At 39.6% G+C, this 18,286-nt stretch overlaps 1 protein-coding gene across 2 annotated transcripts in view; it reads left to right on the forward strand.

Moving 5' to 3' along the window:
- Positions 1–18,286, forward strand: part of LOC126279024 (ATPase family AAA domain-containing protein 2-like) — a 215,332-nt gene that overhangs the window by 122,519 nt on the left and 74,527 nt on the right. For both annotated transcript variants that reach the window (XM_049979414.1, XM_049979415.1), the window contains 3 exons: positions 7,711–7,846; positions 8,022–8,178; positions 13,206–13,391. In XM_049979414.1, the coding sequence (XP_049835371.1) occupies positions 7,711–7,846; positions 8,022–8,178; positions 13,206–13,391 (479 nt within the window). The remainder of the gene's footprint in view (positions 1–7,710; positions 7,847–8,021; positions 8,179–13,205; positions 13,392–18,286) is intronic.

Raw genomic sequence — 18,286 nt, forward strand, 5'->3', positions numbered from 1 at the left:
TTTGAGGGTTCCTTGGTTGGTAGGATGCAGAAACATGTTATCTTGGATTGTAGGCAACAGATGCAGAAGTAATTTGAGGCATGCCCCAGGGAAGTGTGTTTGGGTTCTTGCTGCCTATGTTGGACATTAATGATTTAGCTGAATATGTTAATAACAAGCTTGCACCTGCTGCTTCTAAACTTTTCATACCAATTAAGACCATAGAGACATAGTCTTTTCTGAATGTACTTCTGACCATAAAGCAGCTCTGGTAACAGGAGTGAAAGTTTTTTAATTACCACACCTGTTGCGCTCTTGTGGTGATTTCTGTAGAAACTCTCATCCCTAACATATATTTATATATTTCTTTGTATCTAACTGAGAAGTGAAATATCAGTTTCCAGAGATTTAGCTCTTTTTACAAAAAATTTTCATCCTCTGTTTCACTTTCTTGGGGTTTGAATTTCTAAAAACAATGAAACATATTTTTATTTATTTATTTTTTAATTCCTAACAGAGAAGCCAAAACAAATTTTTGTAGATGTAGGTTCGAAAATGCTTTCATAATGAAATAATTGCATAAAAGCTTTCATCTGCTATTTCACTCACTTAGGGGGTTGGTTTTCCCAAAACACTGAAACACAATTTTTTTTATTTCCAATCAAGAAGCCAAATACCAATTTTCTTAAATGTAGTTTCAAAAATTCTTTAGTTCTTTAATAATAATTTATTTTCAAAAACCTTCCATCTGCTATTTATCCTCTTTAGTGGCTGAATTACCAAAAATGCTGAAACATTTAATATTTTTTGTTCCTGACTGAGAAAAGAAGCACCATTTTTTGTAACTGTAGCTTCCAAATTGCCCTTACAGCAGCATATTTTAAAAAAGCCTTCCAGCCCGTATTTCACCCCCTTAGGAGTGAAATTTTGAACACTTTTTACTTAAACAGTGCCTACACTGTGAGAATTACACACTCTTCAAGTTTCAAGTTTGTCTTCAGCGGTTTGGGCTGGGCAATGATGAATCAGTCTGGCCCTACTTCACCCCCATTGGTGTCTAATTTTCAAAAACAGTGAAACATGTAAGTTTTCTTTTCTGACTGAGAAGCCAAATTTTCGAAGGTTTAGCTTCAAAAATGCTATCGCATTGAAATACTTTCATAAAATGTTTCACTCCCTTAGGGATTGAATTTCAAAAAACAGTGAAACATGTAGTTTTTATTTCTAACCGAGAAGCCAAATTTTTTAGTTTTAAAATGCTTTAATAACAAAATATTTTCATAAAACCTTTCTTTCTCTATTTCACCACCTTAGGGGTGCCGATTTTTTTTTTTTTTTTTAACCAGGAAACCAGATACGAATTTTTGTAGTTCTAGTTTCAAAATTCCTTAACAGCGATATATTTCCACAAAGCCTTTATCCCGTTTCACCACCTAAGGAAGGGACTATCGAAAGATTCATTCTTATTCGATACCGGCAGTATAAGATCAATACGCTGTGCAAAATTCAAGTTTTTATCCTTAGTGGTTTGGGCTGGGTGGTGATGAGTCTGGGAGTGAGTCAGTTAGTTGGGACATTGCCTTTTATATGTAGAGATAACCCCATTTCTTTGGCAGATGATGCAATTATCTATAATAAAGTAATACCTGAAAATACTGCACAAATATTCAGACAGATCTTAATGTGATTTCAAATTGGTGAAATATGTGGAACTTTATGTAGGTGTCCAGAAATGTAAAATTGTGTGTTTCACAAAATTAAAAAATGCAATGTCCTGTCACTACAGTGAGTCAGTTTTAAGTTAATTGTAAAAGCTTGTTGTGATATGAAATGGAATGATCACAACAGTTGTATTATATGCAAAGCAGGCGACAGTCTTAGGTTCATTAATAGGATACTGGGAAAATGCAGTTAGTCTACAAAGAAGATTGCTTACGGAATGCTCATGGGTCACATAAGAAAAATAATTTATGCGGGATATTGAATGTATACGAAGATGGGCAGCAGGAATGGTCTGGATTGTTTGGTCCATGGAAGATAGTTTTGGAAATGCTGAAAAACATGAACTGGCCAGCCACTTGATGGAAGACTCGAACTGTTCTGTGAGAGCATATGATCAAAGTTTCAAGAATCGCTATTAAATGTCGAGCTGTAGGCGTGTGAAGTTGCTATTGCACTTAAATCATATGAAGAGCTCAGATTGCAAATATGCACTGTGCTGTATGAATGTGAAGTTTTCACTTTCTAGCTAATACGTGGCTCTTAAATTAATTCTTAAGTGCGTATCACAAGATCGAGGGCGGAGGGGCGGGGGACTGCACCCACTACGGGACCAACTTTCTGCATGGGAGAATGGCTGTTCAAATTCCCATCTGGCATCCAGATTTCCATGGTTTCCCTAAATCACTTATTGCTAATGATGGAATGATTACTTTGAAAATGGCACGGCTAATTCCTTCCCCACCCTTTCGTAATCCAAACTTGTGCTCCATCTTCAGTGACCTTTTTGTCAACAGTACGTTAAACTGTTAACTTCCCTTGTGATTACAAAGATTTTTCCGGCATTATGATTTATGATATTTTTCTTGGGTGTGCAGCAGGATAATGTAGTGATCTGGCCACCGTCAGATGAGTACACTGTTAGACGTCACTAGAACTGCGTTTCCAACAGAATCTGCACCTGCACGGCCAGCCCGTTACATGTGCGTGAACAACAGCGCTATGAACTAGTAGTGCATCAGAAGAAGAAATAGTCAAAATGAGGTATTGCTAGTAGAACACTAATTAAAAGAACCCACTGGTCAAGATAACTAAATTATCCTGCTGCACACCTGAGAAGAGTACCATCTTGAATCTTTCTTCTTTTTTCTTCAAGTACCACCACTGTGAAGGAAATATGTGGGCTCATTTTTCGATGGGTGTATCCTGAACTGAGAAGAAGAAAAGTCACAAACGGGTGTGCTACACCTGAAAGATGATGTCAGTTCAAAATTTGCATCGGTCATATAAGAGTGGCACTAACAGCACCACTATGACAGTGCAAATCAGGTTTTTATTAAATACGTGCTGTAATAGTCGTGAGTAAACTGTCTTTGGGAATGTATATGGCAAGTTGATGTTAGTCCAGAATGGCTTTGAGTTGACAAAGACACCATTATTAATACCTCACTGAGTGTGAACGAAGTTGTGTTATAGGGCTACGAGAAGCTGGATGTTCCTTATGCAATATTGCAGAAAGACTTGGCAGGAACATAGCCACTGTACATGGTAGCTGACAGCTCTGGTCACGAGAATATGCAGTCAGAAGAAGACTGGACTCCAGACAGCCACACGGCACTACCGGGATTGAAGACCACGGTATTTGGCGTATGGCTCTGGTGCGTGTTGCTACATCTGCACCAGCAATTTGAGCGGCAGTTGGTACCACTATTAAATGGATGAACTTCTGCAAATTGGTTACTTCAGAGACAGCTCTGAGCCAGACACTCAGTAGCGTGCGTTCCACTGACCACTAACTACAGCCATTTTCGATTTCAGTGGTGTCAAGCGAGAGCTCGTTGGAGGGCGGTATGAAGGTCTGTTGTATTTCCTGATGAAAGCTAGTTCTGCCTCGGTGCCAGTGATAGCTGTGTGTGGATTAGGAGGCGACCAGTTGAGGGATGCAATCAACCTGCTTGTGTGCTGGGCACACTGGACGTGCACCTCGTGCAATTTCGTATGATAGCAGGAGCACTCTTGTGGTCACTTCACACACCCTGACCCAAGTTTGTACGTCAGTCTTGACCTCTTAGCAACAAATAATCCTGAGCTAATAATGAGCATCAAAATGGATACAGGGATTAGTGAACTGAGGGCTGTTGTAGCGAAATTGAATATTGTAACCCCTAAATCCTCCAAAAATAAACGAAAAATATACCTATTCAAAAAAGCAGATAAAAATTCACTTGAGCCTTCCTGAGAGACAGTCTTCACTCCTTCCAAATCAACAATGTAAGTGTAGGCCAGATGTGGCTTGAATTCAAAGAAATAATGTCGGAAGCAATTTGGAGCGTTCTACCAAATAAATTAACAAACGACGGAGCTGATCCTCCTCGGTACACGAAACGGGTCAGAACACTGTTGCAGAACCAACGAAAGGACGCGAAATCTCCAAGATTGGCGATCTTTTACAGAAGCTCAATATTTAGTGCAGACTTCAATGCGAGATGCTTATAGTAGTTTCCACAACAAAACTTTGTCTCGAAATCTGGCAGAAAATCCAAAGATATTCTGGTCGTATGTGATGTATGCCGGCAACAAGACACAATCGGTGCCTTCTCTGCACAATACCAATGGAGGTGCTATTGAAGACAGTGCTGCCAAAGCTGTGTCACTAAACTCAGCCTTCCGAAATTCCTTCACCAAAGAAGATGTAGTAAATATTCTAGAATTTGAATCACAAACAGCTGCCAACAGGAGTAACGTAGAAGTAGAAGTAGATATCCTCAGAGCAGTAGAACAACTTAAGTCACTTAATAAAAAGAAGTATTCTGGTCCAGATTGTATACCAGTCAGGTTCCTTTAAAGAGTATGCTGATACATAGTTCATACTTATCAGTCATATTTAACCATTCACTCGATGAAAGATCCGTACCCAAAGACTGGAAAGTTGCACAGGGCACACCAATATTCAATAAAGGTAGTAGGAGTAATCCACTAAATTACAGGCCCATATCATTAATGTCACTAAGCAGCAGAATTTTGGAATATATGTTGTGTTCGAACGTTATGAATTACTCAAAGAAAATGGTATATTAACACACGGCCAACACACATTTAGAAAACATTGCTCTTGCGAAATGAAACTTGCTCTTTACTTGCTCAAAGTGTTCAGTGTTATTGACTTGGGATTTCAAATTGATTCCATATTTCTAGATTTCCAGAAGGTTTTTGACACTGTACCACAAGAGAGGCTTGTAGTGAAATAGCTTACTTATGGAACATCATCTCAGTTACGTGACTGGATTTGTGATTTCCTGTCAGAGAGGTCACAGTTTGTAGTAATTGATGGTAACTCATCGAGTAATACAGAAGTGAAATATTTCTGGAAAGCTCACAGATGCATCGTTCATTACTTAAATAATGAAACAGTGCACCAGTTGTGTATTTTTTATGCTTAGCATGATGCACTTTGAGACTTTCATATTGTCAAGTGCAAATACAAAGTACAGGTTGTATCAAAAAGAACTATGCAATTTTTTAAAAAAATCATACTATTATGTTGTTTGAGATATGTGCGTGAACCATGTAGTGTTGGAAAGACCAAACCCTCGAAATTTACATGGTTCCTGCTAGGTATAGGTAGCAGCAGTGTACACCCACTTCAGTTTTAGTAAAAATGCTGTCGGGACAATAGAAAGCATTTTGTGTTCTACATTCTGCGCAGTGTGGGTAATTAATAACTGTTCAGCATGATTTTTCTACTAGGTATGGTGTGGATCCTCCTACAGCACAGAGCATTAGACAGTGACATAAACAATTCCGAGAAATGTGTTGTTTGTCTAAAGATAAATCACTGTGTCATTCCCGAGTGTCTGACATAGATGTTGAATGCATCCGCCATAGCTTCACGAGGAGTCCGCAGAAATCCGTTAGCCGTGCACCTCAAGAGCTCAGCATACCCCTGATGTCTGTCTGGTGTGGAACCAAACAAAATTCAGCTACTGCAAGCTCTTTTCGAGAGTGACGAACAACATCATGTGGAGTTCCGTAATTTCGTTCTTGGGAAGATAAAGGATGACAGTTTTCTTCCACATATATTATTTAGTGACAAGCCAACATTCGATTTAAATGGAATGGTGAACCGTAATAATGTAATAATATGGAGTAAGGATCAACCACATGTAGAGACTCTCCAAAATTTCATGTGTTTTATGCAGTTTCACAGAAAAAGGTGTAGGGTCCATTTTTCTTTGGCGAGAATACTGTTAACAGGAAGCACATATCTTGATATGCTTGAGAACTACTTTCCCCACTGTTGGAGACCAACTAGAAAGCCTGCATTTACCAACAGGATGGGGAATCCCACACTGTCATGTGGAAGTGCAGGAATTTTTAAATCGAGGATTATTGAACAATGAATTGATTGTGCTGGACCAAATGATTCAGCCTTACATTACTGGCCTCCAAGGTTACTGGAACTGACTGTAAGTAATTATTTCTCATAGAGGTTTATAAAAGACTGTTTATGTGCCTCCATTACCAACAACAATGAATAAACTTGGACATCGCATAACAGCAGCTGTGGAAGCTGTAACTCAAGACATGCTCGCTTCAGTGTGGGAGCAATTTGAATACTGCATTGACATATGTTGTGCATCTCAAGGTGGGCATATTGAACACCTATGAAAAAGAGAGAGAGAGAGAAAACCCTTTGAGTTTCCCATTCATCAAAAAACAGAATTCATTTTATGTGTTTATTAGTTTCAGAAATACACCCTGTATTTTGCGCGATGTTTTCATGTGTGTTCTGCGTCTCTAGCAATCTGGTTCTCTTTTTGAATTATATGGTACTGTGCCTTGCCCATTATGCAAAAAACCATACTTTCACAAACCATCACTCACATTATTTGTTTGTGAAACATTACAAAAAGTACCTACATAAATATTTGCACTTGATAAGGAGAATAAATTCTTCAAACATGTCATGCTAAGGAAGGGGGGGGGGGGGGGGGGGGGGAATATCTAACTGATGCCCTATTTCATTATTTAAACCAGAACTTCTCAGCAACACAAGAGAGCAGAGGCAGCAACTATGCTACATGTGGCCAAACAACGAAACATGTGAAATATGTATTCGAGAAACTGAAAGGTGTCATGATGATCACAATGATTACGAAACTGTGCGTATGCAATAGACAGTTTGAAAACAGTTGTGATCGGTCATTATAATTTTTATTTTCGAAAGAAACCTTCAGCTACCACACCATGTAAAGCAGCAGCAGCAGGCGATAAAGCATGAATTGTTCAGACATTTAGTGGTTCAGATCAGCTTAGTAGAGCGCCTTGATGTCAAGCAACTTAACTGCACAACATTTGCAAACACTTTGTGAAGGCCTACGCCATGCCAGTGTCATTTTCTGTTGGTTATATGAGACATGACATTCCCCCCCCCCCCCCCCCCCCCCCCCCCATGAACATTATTTCATTAAGCATAAGTAATGGGAAAACTATGAATATGTTAATGCAAATTGGGTGCAAGTTAACAAGGTGAACATAAGAAATTTGATGGGGGTGATAAAATGTCTTAAACTGTAGGAAAAGTTGATTCTGGGAAAAGTGGGGGTTATTCATCTTCCATTTTATTTTTATTTCCAGAGATGACTAATCAAACCCTCTTCCCTCCCTCGCCTATTTCTTATGTGGCATGAGCAAGATGAGGAGAATATTTAGGTTTCGGAAGACTTTCATGGTATTCATGAAAAGAAGCAGTTCTGATATGCACATCTTCCTCTCTGATTTTGTGCTATACATGTAGTAACAGTTTAATAAGAATGGATTGTAATTTTTCTTGCTCTGTGTTTGTATACTTTTGCCCAATAATAAGTCGCATACTGTATGTAATGTCACTCAAAAATCTATTATATCAAAAATATAATATAAATTAATGACAAAAAATTATTAGCTGATTATCATCATAGCATTGGAAATGGACATTACTCATTGTATAGTCTGTTTCTTTGTTCTTTTTAGGTGAAGGAGTTATTCAGTGACTATCGTGGAGAAGTAATTAAAGTTGGTAAACCAAACGCTGCCAAACGAAGAGCGTTCTTTGCACCCATTTTTACTGTTGTTCCATTAAGGCACCCAAAGCCTAGGAGAAAAGCAGGTTAGAAAATTTAAAAACACAGTGAAATGTTTTTTCCTGCAATGTACACAAATAAATCAGTGTTATTTTTCTCTGATTTTTACATATTTCAGGACCTTTACCATTTCACATTAAAGATAAATCATTTACAGTCCTCTTCAGCTTGCACATGTTACCTGAAAAATTTCTCTTGCAGCTGCCCCACTTCCTGAACTGCCAGTAGCACCACCACCTGAACCACGTAAACTTTCAGAAGAAGAACAGAAGGCACTATATGAGAAGGAGGAAGGCACATTAAGGGAATTGCGCATATTTCTGAGAGAGATATGTGCCAAACTTGCTCGTAACCGCCAGTGAGTTTTTCATTCCTGATCCTACGTCAAGTTCTGAAATTGTGCTCCATTGTCTTGACTTATATAAATGTACAATACTTGTTATTTATTCTTCTTGTTTTTCTTCTTTTATGGCCTCATTGTATCACTTCGTTCAATAATTTTCTAATCATCATCTTCAGTAGGTTTATTTCTGAATTGCCCAGTATCTTCCCATTCGTTCTGGCATTTTTTGTCGTTCGTCATGTGTAAATACCCTTTTTATTGCTTGTCATTTGTCTATTTTTAAATTAAATCTAATTTTTATGTTTTTCAGTTCCTTTAAATTTTTTGTTTTGTTATGCAAATCATACAGAGTTAATTCTAGCTTTCATACGCTGCTTCATTTCTTTTATCCATCCTATTTATTGCTTCATTCCAAAATTTCTCTATAATTTTTCTTGCCAAACTTGCTTCTGATGTCCCAATAATGTGACTGACTGAAGAAAACAGATCATTTTTTCCCCCGTATAGTATTTGTAATGGACTCCAGTTTACTTTCATTTATCACTATCTGCCATTGTCACTCTTTTTGATATTTCTCATGTATGTGTGTCCTAGTTATTTTGTCCCTCTACTTTTAGGAATATGTGTCTTCTGTTTTTCTGGGGGATTTTGAAGAGAGTTTCACTTCAGTATATCACCTCTGGTTGAACCACCATCCTGTAATGTTGTAGTTTTGATTGACATATTTTTTATTGTATGTAGACCATGTTCATTTTGAGCTTTTATCATTAGTTCTTTCTTGCCATTCATATTTCTCACCCAAGTTATATGTAGTAAGTTGTCGTAGGTATTTAAGTTATTTCACTATCTTTACTTTCTTGTTGCTTACTGGTGGATCTACTATCATTATCTCAGTCTCTTCTAATGATGTCTGGAATCCTATATTTTGTGGGCTTGTTATTTGATTTTGGTTTCTTGGATGTTATTAGCTAGTAATGCTAAGTTGTTCGCAAATCTCAAGCAATTTATGTTCATTTGATCTTTCATGGTTGCTATTCTTATGTTCTTAAATCTTCGTTGTATTACTCCCTCATCACGTAGTCAAGAGTGCACTTGAAAAAGTAATGGTGATAAACTATCTTACTGTCTTAACCCCTCTTCTTCTCTCTCTCTCTCTCTCTCTCTCTCTCTCTCTCTCTCTCTCTCTCTCTCTCTCTCTCTCTCTCTGCTCAGATGTTTGTCCTACGAACGTGAATTTAGATTAGATTTTTTTTTTAGAGTTTATCATTTTTATTAATTTGGACTGGAGATTGAAATTCCTGAGTGTCTTCATCACTGAATAGCTTGTAGATACAGTTGTAAGCATTTTTGAAGTCTTATTGTTTTTGTCTTCTTTTGTAATAATCCATTACCAGTTTCGAAGTGATAATGTGTTCTGGGCAATTTCTCTAGGGTCTGAAACCTCCATGGTATTCTCCTAGTTCCAGTTCAAGTTGAACTTTATAACTCTTGTATAGAATTCTTGACATTGCTTTATATGCAATATTGAAAACTCCTCTTTTATTGATGGGATTTAATTTGTTTCACAAAAGTTGGATCTTTCCACTTGCTTTGTAGTTTTTGAGCCCTTTCAAATCTTTGTAGCCTTCGTTGATTGCAGATGGGTTTATATATTTTCTGCTGGTGTTTTAACACTTTGCCTTCTGTACGTCTAGTACAAATTTATTCACTTGGTACCGGCAGCGCTAATTCGGATTACTTGGCTTGTCGCCAGCCTCTTGTCACCTTTCCGTTGATGGCAGGATCCACACACATTTACTTTTGCCAACTTTAATATTTTCAAAAATCCTATTTTTTGCCGTATTGTTCCACAAACTTTGATTTTCTTTTCAAGTAACACTGCAAGTTCTACGCTGTTATAATAATTATCCTTGCAGAGATGATGCCACTTTCCATCAGATGATGTCAATAGTTCCATCACTGTTTTTGCTAAAAGCTGTCCAGCGTCAGAATATATCTTGAATTAGGAGATGTATCCCGTACTCGGATTACACAACATCCAAATGAGTATGCATATTTCGTAATTTTCGACAGATTGTAAACTTTGAAATTTAACCGCCCCTGCCACGGTGTCATTCCTTCATCAATTGAGATGCTTTGATTTAGATTAAACGTTTCTTTGAACTTTCTGGAAAAATAATGAATTACGAATTGCACTTTGTAAAGCTGGGTGGCATTATCTGGTTTATTGTTGTTGTTGGGAAAATGTAAAAATATTTGTCTGAATTGGTTGTGGGATATCATTTTGTGAAATATCGGTGTGTGTATCAACGGATTCGTTGACCAATAATCTTCTTCCTTTTTTTTTTTTTTTTTCCCCCCCATAAGGATAGCAGCTCCAGACCATTTTCTAAGTTCGGGTCCCATAAAGTCTACAAATTTGGCATTTTTTTTTAAATCCAGTTTCCTTCTATTGCAATTCTGACTGTAGTACTTGTTGGTTTCATTGCTAATATATTCAAATAGATCATTTCCATATATATATATATAAAAAACAAAGATTCCAAGACTTACCAAGCGGGAAAGCGCCGGTAGATAGGCACAATAAATAAAACACAGACAGAGAATTTCTAGCTTTCGCAACCGACGGTTGCTTCTTCAGGAAAGAGGGAAGGAGACGAAAGGATGTGGGTTTTAAGGGAGAGGGTAAGGAGTCATTCCAGTCCCGGGAGCTGAAAGACTTCCCTTAGGGGGAAAAAAGGACAGGTGTACACTCGCGCGCACACACACACACACACACACACACACACACACACACACACACACACACACACACACAGCCATCAAAAAAATAGAAAGAAACTTCCATATGGGAAAAATATATTAAAAACAAAGATTCCAAGACTTACCAGGCGGGAAAGTGCCGGCAGACAGGCACAATGAACAAAACACACAAACACACACACAGAATTACTAGCTTTCGCAACCGATGGTTGCTTCTTCGGGAAGGAGAGGGAAAGACGAAAGGATGTGGGTTTTAAGGGAAAGGGTAAGGAGTCATTCCAATCCCAGGAGCGGAAAGACTTCCCTTAGGGGGAAAAAAAGGACAGGTGTCCACTCGCGCGCGCACACGCACACACGCGCGCACACACACACACACACACACACACACACACACACACACCGTACATACACAGACACCTGTGTATGTACGGATGGATATGTGTGTGTGTGTGCGAGTGTACACCTGTCCATTTTTTCCCCTAAGGGAAGTCTTTCCGCTCCCGGGATTGGAATAACTCCTTACCCTCTCCCTTAAAACCCACATCCTTTCGTCTTTCCCTCTCCTTCCTGAAGAAGCAACCATCGGTTGCGAAAGCTAGTAATTCTGAGTGTGTGTTTGTGTGTTTTGTTCATTGTGCCTGTCTGCCGGCGATATATATCTTCGATGCTCTGTGTATCTTTGGGGAAATATGTTTGTACCTGGTGATCCTTCAAATTTGTTGTTGGTCCTCAGTAAATCAGTCTGACCACTGTGCACTGTCTTCTTTGTCAAATTCATCTGAATCAGGTGGCAACCATAGCGTTTGCGAAATTCTTCTTGCATGTATTTCACTATGTTCCAATGATTCTGCTTCAGTTTCATTTTTTTTATATCCAGTGGCTTCTTCCCAATTGTCCAAGTCATCCAGAACATCAGGCAAGATGTCTGGGCATTCATCATATCGTCTCTTTAGTCTGCCATGATGAAAGGGCACAAGTACTTATAAAAACAAAAAAACTGGTTGATGTGTGTAACTTACTGTTACATGAACAAAACACCAACAGAAGGCAAAAAATAATAAAGTGCTGTCTCCAGCCACTGTGCGATACTATGCTCACAACACCCTCTGGCATCGCCAACCACTAAACGATGCTATGCACAGGACACCAGTGTGGGGTCACCGGACGGCACAATGTTAATAGGGATGTCTGAATTTATTTGAAATAGTTCTGCAGGCTCTTCGCAGTTTAGTAATTTGTTAATTGTTTCTACTAGAACTTCTGTATTTGTCTACTGCTATGGGCCATCGTAACTAATGATGATCGAAGTAGAGAGGATATAAAATGTAGACTGGCAGTGGCAAGGAAAGTGTTTCTGAAGAAGAGAAATTTGTTAACATCAAGTATAGATTTAAGTGTCAGGAAGTCTTTTCTGAAAGTATTTGTATTGAGTGTAGCCATGTATGGAAGTGAAACTTGGACGATAACTAGTTTGGACAAGAAGAGAATAGAAGCTTTTGAAATGTGGTGCTACAGAAGAATGCTGAAGAGTAGATGGGTAGATCACATAACTAATGTGGAGGTATTGAATAGGATTGGGGAGAAGAGAAATTTGTGGCACAACTTGACTAGAAGAAGGGATTGGTTGGTATGACATGTTCTGAGGCATCAAGGGATCACCAATTTAGCACTGGAGGGCAGCGTGGAGGGTAAAAATTGTAGAGGGAGACCAAGAGATGAATACACTAAGCAGATTTAGAAGGATGTAGGTTGCAGTAATTACTGGGAGGTGAAGAAGCTTGCACAGGATAGAGTAGCATGGAGAGCTGCATCAAACCAGTCTCAGGACTGAAGACCACAACAACATGGGCCATTGTATTATTTATTTTCATTTAACATTAATGCTGGCATATCATATCTTTGTTATCACGTGCTAAATATTTTGTAGTAACCCCTTGAGTTTGTTTTATTGCCATTTGTTTCTATTATTATTAGTATATCTTTTTGATATTGGTGTTTAACCCTTCTTATTATTTTTTGGGTTATCTTTCTTTGTTCTCAAAGTCTAAAGTGTGATTCTTCCATATCACGTGTCTGGTACCTTCACCATGCTTGGTGACAGTATACCACTGTTTTATCACATTCATTGTTCCACCATTGGTATTTTTTTCCTTGGGGCTGTGTGTTCTGGTGTTTGTTTCAGTTTAGGTCTATTTATTCTAGATCAACTGTTATTTTTATGTTCCTTGTTTGTTCTTTGTATTCCATGTCAGTTTATTATTATTATTATTATTTAACAGGTTCTACATGTTTACAAAACCAGTAGACATAGAAGAAGTTCCCGACTATCTTGCTATCATCAAGCAACCTATGGACTTGGAGACAATGATGACAAAAATAGACCTACATCGTTACTCCTGTGCTCAAGATTTTCTAGATGACATTGATCTTCTTTGCAGGAATGCTTTGGAATACAACCCTGACAGGTAAGGCATTTAGACTAAGCACAAGATAATTATTTTTGATCAAGTTTCATGCAACTGTAGAAAGTGGTAGTGGTTATGGGCCTGGATTTTGATTTCAGGCACTGAGTAAGGTGTCTGTGGTTGAGGTACGATATTCCCGTTCATGAGGGGCTGGGTTCTCCACTTCCACATCTTATAATTAAGCATTATGTTTTCTGTGGTTTTGCTACATCACTTAAAACGTGACAGAATGGTTTCTTTCATATTCCCTCCGCATCGCTAAACAATTTGAGCCGCTTCTCAATTGCTAATTACCTCTTGTTGACAGATCAGTGACATGGTCTGCACTTTGCTCAGCGGAAGCGATGCATTGAGTGTTGAGAAATGCAAACCCAGCACTACCTCCATCAGACGATAGGTGCGTAGCCATCCCATGCCAACCATGTGTGCGATTCAAACTTGGCACTTTACCAATACAACTAATACGCCAGTATGACTTGTCGTGTTGCAGTATTTACCCAGGTATTGGATGACCCTTAACAAATCTCCACATCACACACACCCCACCTAGAAACGGGGGGAGGGGGGGGGTGCGTTAAGAAAATTTTATTTTTAATGTATTCTGACTAATCAAAACAAACTTTAATTGATGTAAAAGTACAATAGAAGCTCATTCACATGTTTTTGAAAGGATCACAGATTTTGAATGTAATAAGTGGGAAAATGTACTACCGAAAAAATACCCAATGTGACAATGATTTGGATTTTTCGTTGGTGAAAAAGTGGAATTACAGGTACCATACATTGGGTAATATGGGTTCTCACAGCACCATGCTTCATGACGCACCATAGCAATAAATTATATAATTCAAGGTGCACTTCTTTGAGATCAGATTCAGAATATCGATGTGGTAATATACAAGAAGCATAACTGTGTTAAACACATCAACATTGGCTAAATCTAACATATTGAAGATGTACACTTCTGCCATGCTGAATGCAGGAAGGTCACACGAAATGAGAGTGCACTCTCTACACTTCTCTAACCAATATACATTGTTCATGTAGCCTTCTGCACCCATCTCCCTACCCTGGTTCCTATCACCGTGACTGTCCCCACTGCGAGACTTGATCTATGCATCCTCCTATTTCAGTCCTGTAACTGTCAAAGGGAGGGCCACCTGTGAAACAACATGTCATATACCAGCTGGTAAATAAACACTGTTCAGCCTTTTACATCGGCATGACTACCACACAGTTATCAGTCTGGATGAATGGGCATAGGCAGATGGCGTATACAGACAACACACGATATCCTGTTGCAGAGCATGCTGTACAACATGACAGTCATGACCTACGTGCCTGTTTCATTACAAGCACCATCTGGATTCTTCCCCCAGACACCAGTTTCTCAGAACTTCACTGGTGTGAACTAGCACTACAACATGTCCTTGGTTCTCACCACCCACCTGGCCTTAATTTACTTTAATTCCTTCTGTCTCAGTGTTTATTCACCGCCCCAGGAAATGCCTTGCCCTATCCTATTTGGAGATCACTCAATTGTCTCTTTGCCAGACCAACATGGGAAAATGGGGCATTCTTCCAGCTGATTGAGATACGTCCTGTGAGTGTGGAACAACACAACACCCTGCACAACACAGGACCTGATTGAGGGAAACAACGAGGTCGTCGGAGTTGCTACCGTCTGGAAATGCTGACCGGACACGGAAATGAATAAATTTTCTGACTTGTCCATTTTTCGCTGTCCCCCCTCTCACCTTTGTTACATACAACACACTTATTAACTAGTGCACAATGTTTTAGTAGTAATGTCTGTCTTGCATATTACCCTGTTTCCACCTTTAATCTCTCAGGTTTTCAAATCTTGCCTGATGCAATCCCCAATAATCAGTCTTTTCTTCTCACCTCATCCCGTAAGTCTTTCCTGACCCAGGGTTCTGGGTGACTTGTCTAAACTGTACCCCTTTCCCTAAACCTCTCCAGTCCTTTTCCTTCACCCCTCTACCTTGCCGTTCGACTCTTCCTCCAGAAGAAGGAGCCACTGGCTTCTAAAGCTTATAAAAGTTAAATCCTTGGTGTGTGTGTGTGTGTGTGTGTGTGTGTGTGTGTGTGTGTGTGTGTGTGTGTACTGCTTGGTGAGTAGATTTTTTATCTATACATGGTAAGTGATCTGTATGAATTGCAGAGTTGCTGGCACTGAATAGCACTGTCTATCTACATATTTTCACATACGTGTGAATGTCCTACTTCCACCGTTCTCACAACTCGCAGCGGCCAAACGGTATCAAACCTCCAAATTTGAATGAGCTAAAGCAGGTAGGTTTGAGTGGTACGCTCTTTCTGATATGTATTCGAGTGACCACTTCCCTTGTGTTATCTGTCTCCTGCATCATACCCCATCTCCATGCTCAACTAGTTGGAACATCTGCAAAGCAGACTGGGGGCTCTTCTCTTCCAGGACGAAATTTTAGTATCATAACATTGCAAGCTGCGATAGTCAGGTCGCACACCTCATGGAAGTCATTCTCACTGCTGCTGAATATTCCATCCCTCATACTACTTCTTCTCCATGTCACGTACCGGTCTCCTGGTGGACTGCAGCATGTAGAGACGCTACACGTGGCCGTCGACGTGCTTTACGCACCTTTAAGGGCCACCCTACAATGGCAAATTGTATTAATTATACAGCGTACATGTTTCCTGGAGCACTGTCTTCAGACTTGTCTTGACCGTCTTTACTCCTGGAGTGTCGCCGGTGGCTTCTGTTTTTCTGCCGAGAAGACGGTTTGTATTAACTTCTGGCACTATAAAGAGTTTCTCCCAGCGTCCTTACATCTCGGTCCCGTTGCTCTCCCATTCATGGAGACAACAAAATTTTTAGGTCTTACATTTAACAGGAAACGTAGCTCGTCTCCACATGTGTCGTATTTGGCTGCCCGTTGTACCTGTTCCCTAAATGTCCTCCGTGTTCTCAGCGGTACGTTGTGGGGAGTGGATCGAACCGTCCTACTTCGCCTATATCGGTCGATCGTCCGCTCAAAGCTGGATTATGGGAGCTTTCAATACTCCTCTGCACGGTCGTCCATCTTATGCTGCCTCAACTCTATACAACACCAGAGGTTGTGTCTTGCGATCGGAGCGTTCTATACTAGTCCTATCGAGAGTCTTCATGCTGACGCCGGTGAATTGCCACTAACCTACCGGCACAATATACTGCTTTGTCAGTATGTCTGTCGGCTATTATCAATGTCCGACCATCCGTATCATTGTTCCTTTTTTTTTTTTTGACGGCTCTCTCGACCGTCAACACGGGTTGTATGTATCTGACCTGCTACCCCCTGGAGTTCACTTTCGTCGCCTCCTTCAGCAACTTGATTTTCCACTCCCTGCAACCTTTAGCGAAGGCGACAGCCAAACGCCACCTTGGCTCCGTGCTCAAGTTCGCGTTCACTTTGTTGACCTCAACTCGCTCCCAAAGGAGGTTACCCCAGCTTCGGTATACCACTCGCAGTTTGTCAAACTCCGTTCGAAGTTCATTAAAACTCCGTTCGAAGTTCATTAATACGATCTTCATTTATACAGATGGCTGTAAGACTAATGACGGTGTCGGGTGTTCTTTTATTTTCGGGGTACACAGTTTCAAATACCGGCTCCATGGTCTTCACAGCTGAGCTATTTGCCCTCTATCAGAATGTTCTTTACATCCACCGCCACTGACATTCTGCTTATGTCATCTGCTCTGATTCCCTGAGCGCCATCCAGAGCCAAATTTGCTGTTTAATAATTTTAACAGGGTTGGTATAAGACACGACTGATTTCACATATGCCCTACATTTGATTGGATAAGAAGTATTTGTGATGTCCCTGGATCTAAAGATAGTTTGTGGGATAGTTCTTGTACATAGTTGTCTGCTTGGAAATGACTTGTTGACTGCCTGACAAAGAACAGGAACAGCATAATGAGTTACTGGCTTAATTGACTAAGTGAGCAGGATATTCTTTGTTTGTAAAGCTTGTCTGCAGCATTATCAGCGTAATTACATAACTTTTGATTCCCATTACTGAAAATATTAAACATACAAAGTTGTAGGGAAGGAATTTTTTTATTATTGTATTTTGTGCATGTCGCCCTCAGTTTTGTAGTGGAGGGTTATTAGTGTAATTGTCTTAGAAAGGCAGAAAGTTCTCATTGTGTTAGTACTAGAGGTGGTTACTGTTTGTGATGAGGAGTGGGATTTTTGTGTAGCCATCATATGTGCAGATAGACCTGTAGCTCAGTGACTCACGGAACAGAGAAGTAGCAGGTGAAACAACCTTGGGACTAAGCACTGCGGCTGTGAAGAAAAGATCAGTGCACGTCTTTGTAAAGATTATGAAGATAATGTGAATGAAAATGGATCAGGCTATGTATTTAAGGCATTGGGTGAAAATAGGAAGTATTCTGCTGGATAATCATCTACAGAATTGCATAGGAAAGTCAAGTGGGTATACCTGTGGCAGTTTTGCTCATTTCTTTGAAGATGTGAAATTGAAAGGAAAATAATAATTAATTAAAATGTGATTGTCCAGATAGTTTAGGAAGAATGTGATGGATTGATATGGAGGACAATGGGAAGTTAGTATTCTATGGCAAAGAGGGCATGGGGAATGCTGGTGTCCAAAAACGTAAGACTTAAAGTGGTGAACTGTGAGTATGGTGATGATGGGACAGGGATTTTTATGTAGACAGAGAGGCTGCGGACATTTTGTTGTAGACATTGGTTAAGAATGACAGCAACCACCAGTAATGGAGTCATCAGTAGTGCAACCAGTGGAAACTAAATTTGTGGTGCAAGTAAAAGGCAGGAGTAAGAGGGCTGCTTGTGAGAAAACAATTTATACGACATATTTCAGCA

This window comes from Schistocerca gregaria, chromosome 6 (genome assembly GCF_023897955.1).
Source record: "Schistocerca gregaria isolate iqSchGreg1 chromosome 6, iqSchGreg1.2, whole genome shotgun sequence".
Classification (NCBI taxonomy): domain Eukaryota; kingdom Metazoa; phylum Arthropoda; class Insecta; order Orthoptera; family Acrididae; genus Schistocerca; species Schistocerca gregaria.